The sequence below is a fragment of the Balaenoptera physalus genome, assembly GCF_965194825.1.
Source record: "Balaenoptera physalus genome assembly, chromosome: 8".
NCBI classification, from domain to species: Eukaryota; Metazoa; Chordata; class Mammalia; order Artiodactyla; family Balaenopteridae; genus Balaenoptera; species Balaenoptera physalus.
The window spans coordinates 104,011,944-104,033,300 of NC_138887.1; the positions used below are offsets into that span (position 1 = coordinate 104,011,944).

A 21,357-nucleotide genomic window follows, 5' to 3' on the forward strand; every position below is an offset into this window, starting at 1 on the left:
AGATGCAGAGAGGGAAGACCATGTAAAGAGAGCCATCTGCAAGCAAAGGAGAAAGGCCCCCAGAGAAACCAACCCTGCTTACACCTAGATCCTGAACTTCCAGCCTCCAGAATTGTGAGAAAACAAATTTCTGTTGTTTAAGCCAGTCAGCAGTCTGTGGCAGCCCTAGCAAACTAGTACACCAATTAATCACTAATTCATGTCTAATCTCTCAGTGACTTTTGCATCCATCTCCTCCTTTTCTCTTTCACTTATAGAGACATCTCATCTGGTATCTCTGGCTTTTTTTTTCTCCGCACACCTCCAATCAAACCTTACATCAACTGTCAGACTAATTCCTAAAGGACAACAGAAATTGGAGTATTCACCTGGTCAAACACCTTCCAATGACTTCTGGCTAAATGAAGACCAACTTCTTAGCCCAGCAGCTAATGAATGACCCTACCAACCTTTCCAGCTGTATCTCGCACTAGTCTCTGTGAGTCAAACCACTGCTCTTAACTAGTTTGTCACCCACCAACTACAGAAGATGTTTTCTTTTTGAATAACTTTCCTTCCTGGCTATTCAATACTCTTCTTCAAGCCTCAACTAAAATACCATCTTCTTTACGATGACTTCATAGATCATTCTAGTCAGAATTGATCTCCTTTGATTTATCTTAAATTTTAGTTATTTTTATAGTTATCATCTTACAAGGAAGAAGGACCCAGGGTGCCAAGTCAAAGGTTCTCACAGTACAGAGACCAAAGGTTTAAAAAACATTGCTTTAACATTAATGGGAAGGATAAAAACCTAACTTTGAGAATACATATGTAGAGTGCCTTTTAAAATCCAGTCTATCCAATACCATATCTAAATTCTGAAGATAGCACATTAACCTTTAAGAATGAGATTTATGGCTCATTTTTAGAAGGCCTTTCCCAACTGCCCCTAAAGAGATAATTCACTAAGGAAGACTAGAGGTTTTTGTCTATTTAAATATACCTCAAACCATCTTTTTAAAAAATCTTTTTTTCAATCAACATTAAAATAACACCAATATCCATTACCACACAAACTGCACTATAGCAGAAAGTAACAACATTCTACCTTAGGGTTTAATCATTTTATCAAATGTTTATAAACATGCCAAGGAAGGAGGTCAGAGCCCAATGCACTCTTTCAACTAAACCTGTCACAGCACCTTTCTGTGCTTCACTAATTTGCACAAGTGCAACTAACAGGGGTTACACAACAGAACTATTTATACACTCAGGAAAATTCTGAATGATGTTTTCTTACTTAATGTGAGCACTGGAAGCAAAGGGAAAGTACAGGGCTATGGGTTGCAGACACTTTGATCCATCAATTACAGAACATTCATTTAAACATTCCAAGGATTAACACAGGTAGCAATTTAACATCACCCTCATAATCAAGGGCAAGCTAAAGTCTGTGATTTAAATGCTTTCAAGGTACATGTGAAGAAATGAAAACAGCTTAAACGGGAGAAAGGCAGATAACCCAAATTTGGACATGCCCATCATTTTATTATACACAAGTGAATGATTTCTGTGTTTCTATTAATAGAGACAGCAATTTAACATCACCTTCATAATCAACGGTCTCCTATCTTATATAATATTCCAAATGAAAATTCTATCACCATTGCTTTCAATTTCCCCTGAGTTCATAAAACTGAGTTGCAACACACTGTCATCAAATGCCCATTCCTTGCATTTGAATTCCGCTACAGCAACATGGATCCAAACACATTTCCAAGTATTCCAGAGGGCTAACGTATCGAAGAGCAATAAAGGTGTATTTTCATCTTGTCAAGAAGGGTAAATAATGATAATACTATTAAAAACTTACTTGAACTTTGCTTCCACCTCCTCAGCAGCTTTCTGGTATTGCTCAGTGGTGACTCTGTAGAACTCTGAGCTCTGTGGATAAAGATCGATAGCAGAGTTTTCACTATCCAAGAGGACAAAATGTGTGCAAGACCTACGATTTCAAAAAATACATAAAATCTTGTGTCGGCCACTCAAGCAGTAGGAGAAAGATTTCTTGCATGGTAGCATGAATACTTACAAAATTACATGTAAAGCTACCCATTTAATAACAGTACAGTTGTTGGTATACAGGCTGTAATTAAAGAGTAAATGTTCACAGTTGTAATTCATCATTATTTGATCCTTCTGAGAAAATTCCTAACACATTTTTGAAAGATTATTTTGATCTCCCTTATTTGGAATCCACCACTGCAAGATCAAAAGACACTTTGATTGAATATGATATTCACACACCATACTTACCTATTATTCCAGGGTTCCACCTAGGATATTAAAGGATCATTTCTTTTTACACAGTACATTTATCCTCAAGATGGATTCTTTATGGAGTAGAGTTTGTTCTATCATCTCCATATGACCACAACAGCATCAACATTTATAACAAATTAATCAGTAAGAACAGGGGTGCAGATTTAGGTAATTTTTATTAAAAAAAAAGTTTCCACTATTACATGAATGAACACATAAGCAACATAAATCAAGTTGTAAGAGCAAAGTAATGCCTTTCCTGGGGCAGCAAAATTAAAAATGATCCATTCTGGCTAGCTACTGTGAAACCTGTCTTACTGCAGAGGGTGGCCTAAATGACCCTATGAGCCTTCAGAGTCTATGAAATACCCTGCAAAATGCATCACAGTGCAAAGGAACAAAACGCAACAGACCCCAAACTGCGGTCTACTGTGCCCCTTCATTCCCTAATCACTCAGGTTTCACATGCATGACTTGGAGTAGTTTATTTTTTAATAAATCATTGTTGGTTGGTAAGAAAATGAAAATGAAATCCTCTTCACACCAGTGACCCCTTTGCATTTAACAATCTGGGTTGCCCAATGACAGTCACATCCAGGTTTGTTGGATGTAGATAAAATCAATCGGTATGTGATTAGACAGCAGACAGGATGGCTGGAGCAATGGACAGGTCACCATTTGAGATGATGAATGGCTCTCTATCAACCTAGAGTTCCCTATGATGCTAACATTTACTATAATCTTATTTGGGCTGCGATTTATCTTTCTTGCACCTGATCAATAAAGATGAACAGAAGAGTTGTAAGGATCGATTGTAATTTTTTATCATTTTCAAGCATGAAGGTGTATTTCTGACATGAAGACAATATTTACGTGTACTGCTTCTGCATTTTTTAAGATTGCAATGTGAGTGATCATCTGCACCAGTCCATATGCCAAGAAGTTTTAATTCACTGGTAGGTCTCGGGCTATCAAAAAGCCATTTGCCTCCTCAGATATTTTAACTTTAGGTTGTGTCACTCCTTCCTATCGGTTCCACTTATGAGGTTTTTCTTTCCTTTAAAATACACACCAGTCACGACACGCTCTTTTGCAATGTTTGTTTTCAGCTTTTCTTTGAACGTTTCTAACAAAGAGGGCAGCAAAAAGGCAGTTATAATGGACCACTAACAATGATGAGAAACTCCCCACATTACTATGATGAACCGTCAAACAAGCATTATGTTACTGAATCATCTATTAAAATGCCAGCAAAACAAAATATTTTTGCTTATTTTAAGCACTGAAACTATAACGTCTGGACAGAGCCAGGACCAGACTGAAAGATCTGGTCTCTGGTTCTGTTCAGTGACCCTGAGCAAACAACCTCCCCCAGCTTCTGTTTCAGTGTTCCTAATCTGTAAAACGTGGGTGATACTAGCCCTGCTTATCTCTGCCAAAGCTGTTGTAGAAATCAAATAAGATAGGCAAGAGAGCTATGAAACCTGCTCAGTGTTTTTGCAGGGTAAGATTAACATCCAAATAAAAGAATTTTGGAGGAAAAGAACTAATTTGGGCAATTCCATTCTGGGTACAAATTCAAAATTATCAACACAGAATGATACACAAAAGCAAGACTTCTGCCATAATATGAATTAGAGAGCTCCCTTCTGCTCTGTAATGCCAAATGCAGATTAAATTGCTAACTTTGTCAAACTTTCTCCTTCAGTGTTAAACACACCAAAAAAAAACCCTGTACCTGTGATGCCTGCAAACGTAGAATATAATTTCTTAAAGTTTTAGGCTTATTTATGCTCCATATTTCTAGCTCAGTGACCAGTTTCCAACACTGCATAAATGTAACAAAGAAAAGTCCCCAAGAGGCAACACCATATAACTAAGAAAATAAACACAAATATGCCCAACATCTACATGTAGACAGTGTTTAATTCATTAAGTATTTACTTATTCATTCAACAAAATTAAATCCTTATTATCCCAATAAGTCCATCTTGGAGAATTGGATCCTCAAAAAGCTTTCCATCTGCTACAGGAGAAAATAAAAATAATTATAATAAAAGGTCACAAATGTTAAGCTAAAAAGTGGTACATATTGTTAATGGAGTTCAGGAAAAGTAGAGGTCTCTTTTGACCTGAGAAAATACTTTTAAAAATGAACAACTATGCAAAAAACAAAACAAAACCCCAAACCAAAAACATTCCCAATATGTCTGCCAGCAGGAGAAAGGATAAATATATATTGGGTATTCATAAAATGGATATCTATCTATACAGTGATGAAAAAGAATGAATCAGACATACATGTGGGGCAAAAAAAAGCAAGCTGTAGATATGATACAGTACAATGCAATTTATGTTACTTTGCATGAAAAAGGGCAAAAAACGAAAACAGGATCAGTAAAGAGCAAATTCTATGGATTATCTCTAAGTGGTGGCAGTTATGTGTGGGTGGTAAAAGAGGATGAGAGGGGCAGAGTGCCATAAAGGAAGGGAACAGGGGGACTTGACTGCACTGTCGTATTTTCAGAAATGAGGTGTGGGTACACATCCAGTTGTTACACTGGTCATAAATACTCTGTAATACCTACAAAAATTGTGTTACTCCCCCCTCACTCCCCAAAGGTGCTAATCAACAACAACAAATGCTTCAGTAGAGCCAGAACATAAAAGTGCGTGTGGGGAATGCATGCTGAAGAGGAGGTTAGCTGAGTGGAGATAGATTCCTGAATGCTCAGCTGTTGCAGAGTGTTTACACGTTACTAAATGGAAGTACCTTTTTTTCAACTTTGTCTTATGTAATCATTTTAGACTTACAGAAAGGGGGCAAAAATAGAAGAAGGTTCCCGTATATACTCCACTCAGCTTCCCTTCATGTCAACACCTTAGATGATCATAGTACAATTATCAAAACTAATAAGCTAACAATGTTACAATACTAGAGACTAGCAGCAGCTAAATTGCAGACTTTATTTGTATTTTTCCAAATTTCCTTCTTTTTCTATTCCAGGATCTAGTCCCGGGTCCTGGGTGGCATTTAGTTGTCACGGCTTCCTTGTCTCCTCTAATCTGTGACAGTTCCTCAGTCTCGCCTTCTCTTTTATGACCTCAACACTCACGAAGAACACTGGTCAGATGTTTCGTAGAATGATGCGCAATCTGGGCCTGTTAGATGTCTTCTCATGATTAGACTGACACTATCGTGCATTATAGGGAAGGATACCACAAAAGTGATGTGCCCTTCACCACACACTGCACCCCGGGCTACATTACATTACATCACTAGATTGTTTTACTGGTGCTGTTGATCTTGACCACTTGATTAAAGTGGTGCCTAAGGGTTTCTCCATAGCAAAGTTACTATTTTTCCTGTTGTAATCAATATCTTACAGGAGATTCTTTGAGATTATGCAAATACACTGTTTCACCTTAAACTTTTGCCATCAGTTTTTTTGCATCCATTGTTTGCAGCAAGGACTTCTGTGGTGTTCTAATGATGCATTAACTTTTAAATGACATTATTGCCTATTTAGACCTTACTGATAAAATGACAATCTTCATTGACTCTCTTGCTCAATAATGAAAACAGCAGCCTCAGAGAAAAAGCCTTCAAATACAAAAATCTTCAAAGAGTGGGTAGCTATTCTTAGAAAAGTATAAATTCCCTACAGCCTGATTAAGAAATACGGAACAGGAGGTAAACATGGAGCTACAGAGGGGCAGACCTGAGTCAGGCAAAGCGTGCGCTCCTCCCCTATTCACTGTCAATAACTGAGAGGGCCCAGATGTGCACTGCGGGAACCTCCCTCCTGCTACACAGGTCAATCTTTATCACCGTAAAGAGGTGACTGTCCACTGTCGGGAGGAAGAGGCAGACGGGCTACTGCAAGGACTGGGAAAAAGGGAGAAGAGGTGAGTGGCTTCAGATGGCCCTTCAGGGGCTGTCTGAGCTCCAGATACAGGTTTTCAGGAAGTTGCCCCAACTCCTGTCCTTCTATTTTGTGAGCCCTTGGGAAAAGGAATGGGGACCACCCACTTCAGAACCCTCTGCAGAGCTTGTGAAACTGCAGACTCCTGGGCCACACCCTGAACCTCTGAGGATGGGGCCCAGAAGCTGCAAGCTTAGAAGCATCTCAATGACTCTGAACACACACTAAGTTTGGACACTACTGGGTTTCTAGAACAATGAAAGGATAATAAAAATTACTATTTAGCGTACCATTCAAAGTGAAAAATCACTGTTTTTGAAGAATTATGGCAAAACTATTTTCCACAACTGAATATAGCTATAATTTTTACAAAGATGCTCCAAATTAGGGATTCTGCTGGTATTGTCCACAAGTCACTGATGGACCCAAAACTGCCCAAGAGCTCTGACTCTTGCCTTCCACTGCTGCAATGTTCTTCCTCTGAACTGGTACTCACAGGCAGCAGAAGTACCATAATTTTCAGGAGTGTTGCTTTTGTTATCTGTGTTGTCTTGAGATGGCCATAGGTTGTATATGCTGCTATTTTTGTTTACTAATTGTAAATTACTGTTACTTTAATGTCATCCTTATAACTAAATTTGTGGTTATTTGGTTAACCAACCCTACAGTTTGTAGTAGTACATACTTATATTAATTGTATTTTTGTCTGATCATTTTCTGTAATAGTCAAATTTTAAGACCTCTGTGGTCAGTGTTTCTAATAAGTAACATCCACACTGCTATTTTCAAAGAAGATGGAGATATATATACAGACACACCCTCCAAACACTGTTGCACTGTAGACAAGTGGTATGAGAGAAACAATTTGGTGAGATGACCTTAAATAAAGAGACTCAAAAAGAAGAGGTAAAGGAAGGTGCCCGTGATCTGACAGGGGGGCCTTTCAATGAATGATCACTGCTTTGGACACGGCCACATTATTTCTATGCCAGTGAGGTCCTTTACAACCTAAAATTCAAAAATTCTTCATTCATATTCATTCTGCATAGTTTCCTGCTCCATCAATGGCAGGAAAAATACTTGACATGATTTGTCCAGCGGTAATATGAATTTGTGGCAGGTAAATGTGATCTAAATCAAATATTAGAAGTCTAATTCATTAGTTTCTTCCTTTAAAACATGAATTCTTATTTGATACAAGCATAAAACATGTTTTCCACCAAGATTCTCTTTGAGAAGGTAGATCTTATAAATTCAAAGCAGAATGACAGTATCTTTCAGTTATTTTAGCACTATCAAAAATTTGATTAAAGGCTTATCTATTTTTTTGTCAAAGATAAGTGAAAGGAGTTGTAGGAGGTGAACTATCTGCAAAATAACATCATTCTAGATCTGGGAGATGTTTCTGTCACTTATATTAGAGGACAATGCATCACTGGAAACAACAGGCATTTTCATTTTCTGTATCCAAATATCTTCCAATCTAAGGCAACAGGAACCAGTTACTAAATACACAGGCAACAAACTGAGTTAGGGTGACTGAATGCTCCACCGAACATAACTTTTAAGACGTTTCATTTAAAACACATGAATATGCTGTCCACGACACTCTGCACTTAGGTGAGTGATTCTCAGCAGAACAGCAAGGTGGTAAAGAGCGTGCACTTTGGAGCCAGACTGACAAGTCACAGCTCCACCCTTGTAGAATGGAACACAAGAGCTGTCTACCATCTGTGAAAAGGGGAGGGTAACACTAAAGACCAACAAGACTCTTCAGAGGATTAAATATGATAATTCGTATAAAGCTCTTCGAATACTCTGCAACAACCTAAATGGGCAAAGAATTTGAAAAAGAACAGATACAAGTATATGCATAACTGAATCACTTCGCTGTACACCTGAAACTAACACATTATTGTCAATCAACTCTACTCCAGTATAAAAGAAAAAGAAAAAAAAAAAGAAACAGTTCAGGCAGTGAGAGAATGAGCTTCTGTAAGCGGCCTTGACATTCCTCCTCAATACCCTTTTAAAAAAGAGCAAAATCTAGCAAAAAATAAATATATAAATCCAAAAAAAAAAAAAGTCTACAAATAATAAATGCTGGAGAGAGTGTGAAGAAAAAGGAACCCTCCTACACTGTTGGTGGGAATGTAAATTGGTACAGCCACTATGGAGAAGAGTACGGAGGTTCCTTAAAAAACTAAAAATACAGTTACCATATGATCTTGCATCCCATTCCTGGGCATATATCTGGAGAAAATGCTAACTCCAAAAGATACATTCAGCCTATGTTCATAGCAGCACTATCTATAACAGCCAAGACATGGAATCAACCTAAACGTTCATCAACAGATGAATGCATAAAGAAGATGCGGTACACATCTACAATGGAATATTACTCAGCCATAAAAAGGAGTGAAATAATGCCATTTGCAGCAACATGGATGGACCTAGAGATTATCACATTAAGTAAAGTAAGTCAGAGAAAGACAAATATCACATGATATCACTCACACATGGAATCTAAAAAAATGATATAAATGAACTTATTTCCAAAGCAGAAATAGACTCACAGACACAGAAAACAAACTTACGGCTACCAAAGGGGATAGTGGGGGCGGGGGGGAGAGATAAATTAGGAGTTTGGGATTAACAAACACACACTACTATATATAAAAGAGGTAATCAGGGCTTCCCTGGTGGCGCAGTGGTTGAGAGTCTGCCTGCCAATGCAGGGGACACGGGTTCGAGCCCTGGTCTGGTAAGATCCCACATGCCGCGGAGCAGCTGGGCCCGTGAGCCACAACTACTGAGCCTGCGCGTCTGGAGCCAGTGCTCTGCAACAAGAGAGGCCACGACGGTGAGAGGCCCGTGCACCGCGATGAAGAGTGGCCGCCGCTTCCCGCAACTAGAGGAAGACCCGACACAGCCATAAATTAATTAATTAATTAATTAATTTTTTAAAAAAGAGGTAATCAACAAAGACCTACTGTATAGCACAGGGAACTCTACTCAATATTTTGTAATAACCTAATAGAAAAGAATCTGAAAAAGAACATAAATATATATGTGTATACCTGAATCACCTTGTGGTACACCTGAAACTAACACAACATTGTAAATTAACTACACTTCAGTTAAAAAAAACATGTTTTTATTATGATGACCTGATACGCATTAAAACTTTACTCAGAGCAATTTAAAAAAAAACCACAATAAGGACCAACAGGACTCTTTGGGGGATTAAATACGATAACTCATATAAAGCTCTTTGGGGCTTCCCTGGTGGCGCAGTGGTTGGGAGTCTGCCTGCCAATGCAGGGCGCACGGGTTCGCACCCTGGTCGGGGAAGATCCCACATGCCGCGGAGCAACTAAGCCCGTGCGCCAAAACTACTGAGCCTGTGCTCTACAGCCTGAGAGCCACAACTACTGAGCCACGTGCCACAACTACTTAAGCCCACATGCCTAGAGCCCATGCTCTGAAACAAGAGAAGCCACCGCAATGAGAAGCCCACGCACCGCAAGGAAGAGTAGCCCCTGCTCGCCACAACTAGAGAAAGCCCGCGCGCAGCAACGAAGGCCCAACGCAGCCAAAAATTAGTTAATTAATTAATTTTAAAAAGCTCTTTGAATAGTACCTGGGACAACATACGGTGAGCATTATAGGAATGCTATCCATTATTAAAATTTATTTGAACATTATTCAAACAGTAAAAAAAGTACACAGTGTTTGGTAAATTTTTTCAAAACTCATTTTAACAAAAATTTAAATCTTTTAAAAACAAAAATCTTTTCTTCCATTAAATCAAACATTACTGAATTTTTATTACATTGCTCGTCTGTTCTGTTTTTCTGTTCCTTAAGATAAATGGGAACTGTAAAGACAATAGCTGGACAGTGTTGGGAATGTTACTGGTTATGTAAAAAAACCAAACAAACAAAGTGTGTGTGTGTGTGCGTGTATACATACACACATATGGTGACACTAACTAGCCCATATAAAAATCAAACCAATAACTTCTGACCTTATCCCAATGAAATCCAATTAACTAAATTAAATAGCAAAGTACTTTAATGTGAGGACTTCCCAGGGCCTTTTTACTATGCACTGTAAACCTCCAATATGAGAAATACCGTTCATGATGACTCCCAAACTGATTTCCTCATGGAATCTTTTTATCATGGATCATCTTGAGGGAACAAAATCCCCTTAAATGGTCCATGTGCAATGCTGATTTAAAGAAAAGTCCAAACATTATTTCAATCCTGCACTTCTTGCCGTGCAACTTTTCCCACCTCAGAGCAACATTTTATGGGTTATTTTTAAAACTAATGTTCAAAAGATAAGGAAAGAGTAGAAACTGGCGATATTGGAAAATGATTCCAGAACTGATGATGACTGATGGCATCACTTTTCATTAAGTGCTAATAAAAAAGAAATTGCTATCTTGAATCTTAAAAATTTGAGATAAAGTCCTTTAAGAAAATTATTGCTCACCTTTCCCCTGTTTCCTCAGAGCCCTGTGGCAGATTGCAAGAATGGTCACAATTCTTTTTTTTCTTTAATTTATTTATTTTATTTATTTATTTTTGGCTGCATTGGGTTTTCATTGCTGCATGCGGGCTTTCTCTAGTTGTGGCGAGCGGGGGCTACTCTTCGTTGTGGTGCACGGGCTTCTCATTGCGGTGGCTTCTCTTGTTGCAAAGTGCGGGCTCTAGGTGTGCAGGCTCAGTAGTTGTGGCTCATGGGCTTAGTTGCTCCGTAGCATGTGGGATCTTCCCAGACCAGGGCTCGAACCCTTTCCCTTGCACTGGCAGGCAGATTCTTAACCATCGTGCCACCAGGGAAGTCCCTGGTCACAATTCTTTACTCTTTTCTATATTCATGTCCTTTGGTGACACTTTATAGCTTCCCTCATCATGAAAGGGTGAAGTCTATATCCCCACCCCTTCAATCCAGGCTGTGCTTGTGACCTGCTCTGGCCAACAGACTGTGACAGACGTGACAAAGTGCCAGTTCTAAACCCAGGAGTCTCTCTTGGAACCCTGCCCATGTGCCACATCAATAAGCCTAAGCTAGCCTGCTGGAGAAGCAGAGACTACAAGTCTTCCCGGCTGAGGCCATCCTAGACCAGCCAAACCTCAGCCAACTCAGCAACAGTGAGCCCAGCCAAGCCCAGAAGAACTGCCCAGCTGATAGGAGCCCAAACTGGTGACACACCTGCAGAATCATGAGGTAAATAAATGGTGACTATTTGAAGCCACTAAGTTGGGGGTGGTTTCCTATACAGTAAAATTGAACTGATTAGTGCCCTTTCTCTGTGCTCTCACAGCACCACAGACTTGTATCAAAGCACTTGCCATACTGTACCAGCAATGCTTGTTCACCTGTTGTCTCTCCAGCTAGCCCGTAAGTTCCCCCAAGGCAGGTATCTTGTCCCATTTATCATTATACTTAGAGCACTCAGTTTCCGTGACACACAAAACTTACTGAAATAATGTCAGAGTGACCTATTCATCTTAAACTGCATTCCAACTTTTGCTCTTATTTAAAACAAGATGGGCTAGAGATAAGGTTAAAGTAAATTAAATAATATAACATGGAAAAGGTGCACTACTACATTTATTATGTGTTTCCAACCAAATGGCAAACACTTCAGTCTGCTTTGCTACATAAAAAGGAAATAGATATTGCTGAGGATTGTGTTCAATTGCATAACAGTACAGTAATAGTTTAAGCTACAAACAGTAGCATAAGTAAGTAAGGGAGTTGTTTTTCTTGTGTAATAAGAAATCCAGACATTAGAAACCAGGGCTGATACAGGCGCTAAGGACATCATGAAATAACTAGGCCCTTTTCTGTATTCCTTTCTCAGCCACCCTTAGCATTTGGCTTTTGTCCCCATGGTCTCAAGATAGCTGTCACACCTCCAGTTATCATGCCCATGTTCTGAAGAAGGTAAATAAGGGAAGAGAAGGCCTCTCCAGAGATTTCCACTCACATCTCTTTAGCCAGAATTATATATCATGCACAAGCCTGGCTGCAAAGAGTCTGGGAAATTGAGTAATTCTGTTTTCTCACTTCTAGAGTAAAGAAAGAGAAGGACGGCATTTGCAATTGGTTTTTATTGAGTCAATTTATCATGCCTGCCACAGACAGCTGAAGCGACAGCACAAAATCATGCACAAAACAGTGTGGTAGATTTCTACATGCAAGTATTCTAATATTTCTTTCCAATCTCCCTTAAAGTTCTAAATTTTGGGTGTGGGGGGATTTACCCATCTGGTATTCTGATATCCAAGAACAAAGTTTTTAGACAGTATAGGAAGGAAACGGGAATCAACAAGAGCAGGCATCATTCCCAAATTTCTATGGGCTGGCTATGGCCCAAGTTTTTGAATGCGTGGTATACTGCCATTTTCCATTTTCAAAGTCTCCCTTTAAAAGTGTATTTTAAAATGCACGCGCACAGACACACATTATTGCTATATTCGAAAAGCATCTTTTCAAGCTCTAAATTAGATCAAAAGAAAACATGCACACATTATTCTTGCAATATTTTCTCAGGTTCGGAATCTTATTTCTGTTCTATTATAACTAATATGATCACACCTGCTATCATATGAGAAAAGAACAAATCAAAATGGTCACAAGAAAAATTTGTTAACTAGCTCTTACCAGGTCTTTTATAAAATGCTACACAACACAGCATACTGAGGTACAATTCTGGTGGCCTGACACTACTTCTCAGAGGAGACTGACACTCCTACGCACTGTCCATTCACATGGTGGTGACTCTGCTTATGTTAGAAGAGTGAATAGGAGAAGGAACAAGTCTGGCCTTGGATATGAGCAGACTGACCGAAGATGTGCATCTCCTCTCTCTAACCTGATGTATAATTACCACCACCACCTGTCGGTCTCCATCCCTCCTATACCCAGCCAAACACAAGCGTTACTCTATCTGGCTAGTTATTTCAAACAAAGGTCTAATGGGTACAAACACCAATAAAACCCTTCTTATTGACAATGTCAATAAGAGCATTCCCACTGTTAAGTAGAGATTCAGAACTGACTTATTAACACTTTTTGTTATAACACTTGCCCAGGAACTATGTTATAATCTGTAATCAGCTGGGTGCAGGTAAGTATGCTTCCCCCAATATGAAAGCTAAGCACCTGGGGACACGATTTAATGCTGCAAATGCAGTGTGGATATAATTCCAGGTCCAGAAGCCCTGAAACAGTCATTTACTGTATGCCATCAGGAGGCCAAAAGGATTTCATGCTTCCACAACCATCCTGTCTTTTTACAGAATTACACAGAATCAGAAAGCCTGACTTTTCTCTACCACAACAATTTTAAGAGCTATAGAATTTTTTTTTTTTTAAATCACTAATTATATGCTGTCTACAGGAGACCTACTTCAGACCTAGGGACACATGCAGACTGAAAGTGAGGGGATGGAAAAAGATATTCCATGCAAATGGAAATCAAAAGAAAGCTGGAGTAGCAATATTCATATCAGATAAAATAGACTTTAAAATAAAGAATGTTACAAGAGACAAGGAAGGACACTACATAATGATCAAGGGATCATTCCAAGAAGAAGATATAACAATTATAAATATATATGCACCCAACATAGGAGCACCTCAATACATAAGGCAACTGCTAACAGCTATAAAAGAGGAAATCGACAGTAACACAATACTAGTGGGGGACTTTAACACCTCACTTACACCAATGGACAGATCATCCAAAATGAAAATAAATAAGGAAACAGAAGCTTTAAATGACACAATAGACCAGATAGATTTAATTGATATTTATAGGACATTCCATGCAATAACAGCAGATTACACTTTCTTCTCAAATGCGCACGGAACATTCTCCAGGATAGATCACATCTTGGGTCACAGATCAAGCCTCAGTAAATTTAAGAAAATTGAAATCATATCAAGCATCTTTTCTGACAACACTATGAGATTAGAAATGAATCACAGGGAAAAAAACGTAAAAAACACAAACACATGGAAGCTAAACAATACGTTACTAAATACCCAAGAGATCACTGAAGAAATCAAAGAGGAAATCAAAACATACCTAGAGACCAATGAAAATGAAAACACGACGATCCAAAACCTATGGGATGCAGCAAAAGCAGTTCTAAGAGGGAAGTTTATAGCTATACAAGCCTACCTCAAGAAACAAAAAAATCTCAAATAAACCATCTAACCTTACACTTAAAGGAACTAGAGAAAGAAGAACAAACAAAACCCAAAGTTAGCAGAAGAAAAGAAATCATAAAGATCAGATCAGAAATAAATGAAATACAAACAAAGAAAACAATAGCAAAGATCAATAAAACTAAAAGCTGGTTCTTTGAGAAGATAAACAAAATTGATAAACCATTAGCCAGACTCATCAAGAAAAAAGAGGGAGAGGACTCAAATCAATAAAATTAGAAATGAAAAAGGAGAAGTAACAACAGACACCACAGAAATACAAAGCATCCTAAGAGACTACTACAAGCAACTCTGTGCCAATAAAATGGACAACCTGAAAGAAATGGACAAATTCTTACAAAGGCAGAACCTTCCAAGACTGAACCAGGAAGAAATAGAAAATATGAACAGACCAATCACAAGTAATGAAATTGAAACTGTGATTAAAAATCTTCCAACAAACAAAAGTCCAGGACCAGATGGCTTCACAGGTGAATTCTATCAAACATTTAGAGAAGAGCTAACACCCATCCTTCTCAAACTCTCCCAAAAAACTGCAGAGGAAGGAACACTCCCAAACTCATTCTATGAGGCCACCATCACACTGATACCAAAATCACACAAAGATACTACAAAAAAAGAAAATTACAGACCAATATCACTGATGAATATAGATGCAAAAATCCTCAACAAAATACTAGCAAACAGAATCCAACAACACATTAAAAGGATCAGACACCATGATCAAGTGGGATTTATCCCAGGAATGCAAGGATTCTTCAATATATGCAAATCAATCAATATGATACACCATATTAATAAACTGAAGAATAAAAACCACATGATCATCTCAATAGATGCAGAAAGAGCTTTTGACAAAATTCAACATCCATTTATGATTAAAAAAATCTCTCCAGAAAGTGGGCCTAGAGGGAACCTAACTCAACATAATAAAGGTCATATACGACAAACCCACAGCAAACATCATTCTCAATGGTGAAAAACTGAAAGCATTTCCTCTAAGATCAGGAACAAGACAAGGATGTCCACTCTCACCACTATTATTCATCATAGTTTTGGAAGTCCTAGTCATGGCAATCAGAGAAGAAAAAGAAATAAAAGGAATCCAAATCGGAAAAGAAGAAGTAAAACTGTCACTGTTTGCAGATAACATGATACTATACATAGAGAATCCTATAGATGCCACCAGAAAACTACTAGAGCTAATCAATGAATTTGGTAAAGTTGCAGGATACAAAATTAACGCACAGAAATCTCTTGCATTCCTATACACTAATGATGAAAAATGTGAAAGAGAGATTAAGGAAACACTCCCATTTACCACTGCAACAAAAAGAATAAAATACCTAGGAATAAACCTACCTAGGGAGACAAAAGACCTGTATGTAGAAAACTATAAGACACTGATGAAAGAAATTAAAGATGATACCAACAGATGGAGAGATATACCATGTTCTTGGATTGGAAGAATCAATATTGTGAAAATGACTATACCACCCAAAGAAAATTACAGATTCAATGCAATCCCTATCAAAGTACCAATGGCATTTTTTACAGAACTAGAACAAAAAATCTTAAAATTTATATGGAGACACAACAGACCCCGAAGAGCCAAAGCAGTCTTGAGGGAAAAACACGGAGCTGGAGGAATCAGACTCCCTGACTTCAGACTATACTACAAAGCTACAGTAATCAAGACAATATGGTACTGGCACAAAAACAGAAACATAGATCAATGGACAAAGATAGAAAGCCCAGAGATAAACCCACACACCTATGGGCAACTAATCTATGACAAAAGAGGCAAGGATATACAATGGAGAAAAGACAGTCTCTTCAATAAGTGGTGCTGGGAAAACTGGACAGCTACATATAAAAGAATGAAATTAGAACACTCCTTAACACCATACACAAAAATAAACTCAAAATGGATTCAAGACCTAAATGTAAGACCAGACACTATAAAACTCTTAGAGGAAAACATAGGAAGAACACTCTTTGACATAAATCACAGCAAGATCTTTTTTGATCCACCTCCTAGAGTAATGGAAATAAAAACAAAAATAAACAAATGGGACCTAATGAAACTTCAAAGACTTGCACAGCAAAGGAAACCATAAACAAGATGAAAAGACAACCCTCAGAATCGGAGAAAATATTTGCAAATGAATCAATGGACAAAGGATTAATCTCCAAAATATATAAACAGCTCATGAAGCTCAATATTAAAGAAACAAACAACCCAATCCAAAAATGGGCAGAAGACCTAAATAGACATTTCTCTGAAGAAAACATACAGATGGCCAAGAAGCACATGAAAAGCTGTTCAACATCACTAATTATTAGAGAAATGCAAATCAAAACTACAATGAGGTATCACCTCACACCAGTTAGAATGGGCATCATCAGAAAATCTACAAACAACAAATGCTGGAGAGGGTGTGGAGAAAAGGGAACCCTCTTGCACTGCTGGTGGGAATGTAAATTGATACAGTCACTATGGAGAACAGTATGGAGGTTCCTTAAAACCTAAAAATAGAATTACCATATGATCCAGCAATCCCACTACTGGGCATATACCTAGAGAAAACCATAATTCAAAAAGACACATGCACCCTAATGTTCATTGCAGCACTATTTACAATAGCCAGGTCATGGAAGTAACCTAAATGCCCATCGACAGACGAATGGATAAAGACATATATACAATGGAATATTACTCAGCCATAAAACGGAACAAAATTGGGCCATTTGTTGAGACGTGGATGGATCTAGAGACTGTCATACAGAGTGAAGTAAGTCAGAGAAAAACAAATATCGTATATTAACACATATATGTGGAACCTAGAAAAATGGTACAGATGGACCGGTTTGCAGGGCAGAAATTGAGACACAGATGTAGAGAACAAACGTATGGACACCAAGGGGGGAAAGCGGCGGGGGGGTGGTGGTGGTGGTGTGCTGAATTGGGCAATTGGGATTGACATGTATACACTGATGTATATAAAACTGATGACTAATAAGAACCTGCTGTATAAAAAAATAAATAAAATTAAATTTAAAAACAAAAACAGGGACTTCCCTGGTGGCGCAGTGGTTAAGAATCTGCCTGCTAATACAGGGGACATGGGTTCAAGCCCTGGTCCAGGAAGATCCCACATGCATAGCAACGAAGACCCAACTCAGCCAAAAATAAATAAATAAATTTACAAAAATAAAAAAAACAAAAACAAAAACCAAAAAAATCACTAATCATCTAAGTTCATTTGATCAAGTGGTTTGAGTATTTCTCCCGACAAACCTTCTAACAGAGAGCCTACTGGCAGGTTTGAGTTCTGCCTTCCCTGCGTTCCTGTACACGCTGAAGTCTGTTACAGGTGGGCAGGAGAGCAGGGGAAGGGATCTGATAATTCTCAGTGAGAAAAGTGGCTCTTGAATACAGAGTAGTTGGCATCTTTAAGAACCTTCCATTATTGGCACTCCTCAGACCCATGCCCTTGATTCCACTGTTCCTGGACTCTCTCCTTTTATCCCTTTCCCTCCCCCTACCCCCGTGGGGCTCAGGAGAATTCTGTCTACAAGACAGGAAATCAAAGCTAATATTTAAATAGCTTGCAAATTGCCAACACTGGCTCAGATGCACAGTATATCAGATTCAGTATTCTGTTTCTTAAAGGCACACCAAGGAATGGTTTGGGTTATTTAAACTAAGTCTCACTTTTTAACACACAAAATGAGGGTCTTATCTTTCAGGGTGATTGCATCAACGGGACAATGGAAGGTCAGTTCTTTGCAGACAGCCTGGCTTCTCCCTGTGGAAGACAGTGGTTCTCCATCACAATACTACTACCAACAGCCCCTGGCTCCTTGGCCAATCCATCAGAGGCTGGGTCCCCATTAATTTACCTACACAACTACGCACGAACCTGAAGAATGACCATCAAGTGGATGGATTCAAACTTCATCTCCATTTTTCTAACACTGAGTAATGCTTTGTTTTGTGAAAGTAATAAACTTGTAAGACTATGTATTTATCTTGAGCATCCCTAAATATTTGCTTATAACCATCTGTGTACATCTATAAGTGTATCTTACTTTTTCTCAGCCTTACTTTTTCAAATCCATATCACTGGTGATCAATAATAAATTACTAATTTAGCAGTTTCAAATGAATCAAAAACCCTACTAGGTTCCACGGTAAAGACAAATGAAGATTTCCTGTGGAAAAGACTATCAGCACTAGCTTATCCCAACATCTCTCCTTCCTCCTTAGATAACTCCATTTTACGCTGCATATATAGTCAACTAAACTAAAATTCCCAGCTTGTTTCTATTTAGGCTGAGCCATAAGCAGAATTGTTGTGTGGGACTTCCAGGTAGGCTGCTTAAAGAGAGCTGACCTCACCTGGCAGGGAATCTTTTCAGCCATTTTGCTTTTTTCCTTTCTCCTAATCTGCAATGTAGATACAACGGTCAGAGCTCCAGCAGCCATCCTGGAACATGAGTCCACCTTAAAGAGGGAAACCCTATACGAGGACACAGGAGTGAAATGGTTAAGTGCCTGGGGCTCTAATGACACTGAAGCCACCGTGCCAGCCCTGGTCTGCTCACTTCTAGACTTTTATTAAACAAAGAAAAACAAAAACAAAAACAAAAAACTTCCTAATTTAAGCTATTCCATTTTTATGATATAGAGTGTCAAATAAATGAGGAACAGACCTTCCTTACGCCTTGGTATGTTTGCTTTTTGTACACCTCATGAATAACTTTAATAAAGTCAAATGCAATGACCCAGCAGGAGCATCTTTTTCCTTTCCTTTGTGGAATCCTCTGCTTCCACATGTCAGAAATTTGTTTCCTTCTGCCTCTCTCCTTTTCTGACACAGAACAGAAAGAATTAAAAAATTTAAAGCTATGCTTACCTCTAGCATCAAATCTTACCATTTCTAAGAAGCCACATTTCATGAAAACCCCACTGTCTCCTGGGTACCTTGGCAAAATTAATAAACTGCTTTTGTAATTACCCTTTCATTCCATCTTTACTATTTCTCATATAAAGAAACAGCTATTCAGAGCTTCTTCTGGCATTTCTAGCTTTATTGCCGGCACTTTAGAAACTTCACTAATTAGAGTCTGAAGGGGTTTTTTTTCTTGATTTAGTTTTCTAATTAGAATAGGAATTCTACATTCATTGACAGCCCTGCAATAATACACAAGCTATATGAGTTATATTACCTCACGCCTCAGTTTCTTCATCTGAGCGATTTAAATAAACATCTGCACCAAACACTCATTTGGCAGTCTAAGTTTCCTATTATTTGTTCATTTCTTCATTCTACAAATACTGAAGGTCTGTGCCAGACACTAGGCCAGGAATTTGGAATGGGACGGTGAACAAACAAGATACTTGGCCCTACTTTTATGGAGCTTGTGGCATACTGGAGAAGACAGACATAAATTTAAAAATCACACAAATAAATGTATAATTAATAAAAAAATCACAGTGCTATAGGACCACATATAGTGTGACCTTTTATTTATTTCTAGGAAGTAGTTTTTCTAATGAGTCTCTAAAGCCCTGTACTTCTCTCAAGTACCTAACTACCCTTCATATTCAGTTCTTAAGTCGGTTGTGGTTTTATTTCCTTTTAATTTCTCTAGCTTTTTTGTCAGAATTCAAGCTTCTTATCAGAATTCTCTCCACTTGCAAAACTTTATTCTAACCCCTTTAGAAATAAGAGAGATCTACTACTTGTATTGATATGGATGGAAAGAGATCCAAGTAGTATGAAAAACAAAGTTGTAAGACAATTTGGACAGTGTATTTTATAAAATGATAAGTATATGATGTATATGTACGCATACACCCCGAAATATTCTGCAAGGAGTATGTTACCCCTGGAAAGGGGACCTGAGGAGGAGATACTTTTCCTTCTTGTTTAATAGCCTTCTATAACAATTTAAGTTTTTATCGTGGGCTTGTATCATTTTTATAAGAAAATTATGCCTCAATTTCCAACAGGCATTATGCCTAAATTGGTATCATGCAAGAAAGGTAACTTACCTAGAAACTACTGGGAAAGTGACTGCCTGACCCTCTCCCACCCACAGCTCCCATTAACCTTGCTTAAATGGAGGTTTCCCACTTACCCTAATTATAAGGTATTCATTTTTCTCACTTTTTCTCTTATATAATAATGACAGTAAGAGGTCTCAAATCTTCCTGTTGTTTGTAGCTCTTCTACCTGAATTAAAACAGTATCCACCCTTCTACACTCACCTTTCAGACTTCTCTATTACACAGAGGCCTTTCTGCTCTTGACACAGCTGTGCGTCTCACTGCCCTTCTACAACCATGAGACAGAGCAAATTCAGTCATCGGAAGGGTTAGCACATGATGTCTCGCAAGACCCGTACGGAAACTCTGAAATCACTGCATGTTACCAGTGCAGGAAGCTCTCGCTGAGGAATGTGACACAGTCACTCTCAAGGTCATCAGTCTTACTTGTGCAGGGCTCAACGCGGTGCCGCCACGTGCACATTTAAGAGCACGCGCACTGGAGGGCTCTATCCAGACAGCATCGCGTATGTATCGCCAGCTGAGCTCAGGCTTGCACTACACCTCACCCTAGCGGGTCTCCTGTCTCCCACAGAAGGGAACTCTGTAAATCTAACATGCAAACTCTCCTGCACTTGCTCAGCATGTGCATGGGCGTGCATTCACGCACACGGTATCCTCTTGAAAACCATGGGCTAAAAGGAAAGCTGCAAACAGTAATCCTTACTGTAGAGGAGCAGACGGACACAAGCTGCTTTTATCATCAACTCTGTTTAGTTCTTCCTTCACACACAATGTTATACTAAGAATCTG

At 38.6% G+C, this 21,357-nt stretch overlaps 1 protein-coding gene across 2 annotated transcripts in view; it reads right to left on the reverse strand.

Moving 5' to 3' along the window:
- CHCHD3 (coiled-coil-helix-coiled-coil-helix domain containing 3) overlaps positions 1–21,357 on the reverse strand; it is a 281,079-nt gene that overhangs the window by 52,020 nt on the left and 207,702 nt on the right. For both annotated transcript variants that reach the window (XM_082473146.1, XM_082473145.1), the window contains exon 6: positions 1,856–1,926. In XM_082473146.1, coding sequence (XP_082329272.1) covers positions 1,856–1,926 — 71 coding nt within the window. The remainder of the gene's footprint in view (positions 1–1,855; positions 1,927–21,357) is intronic.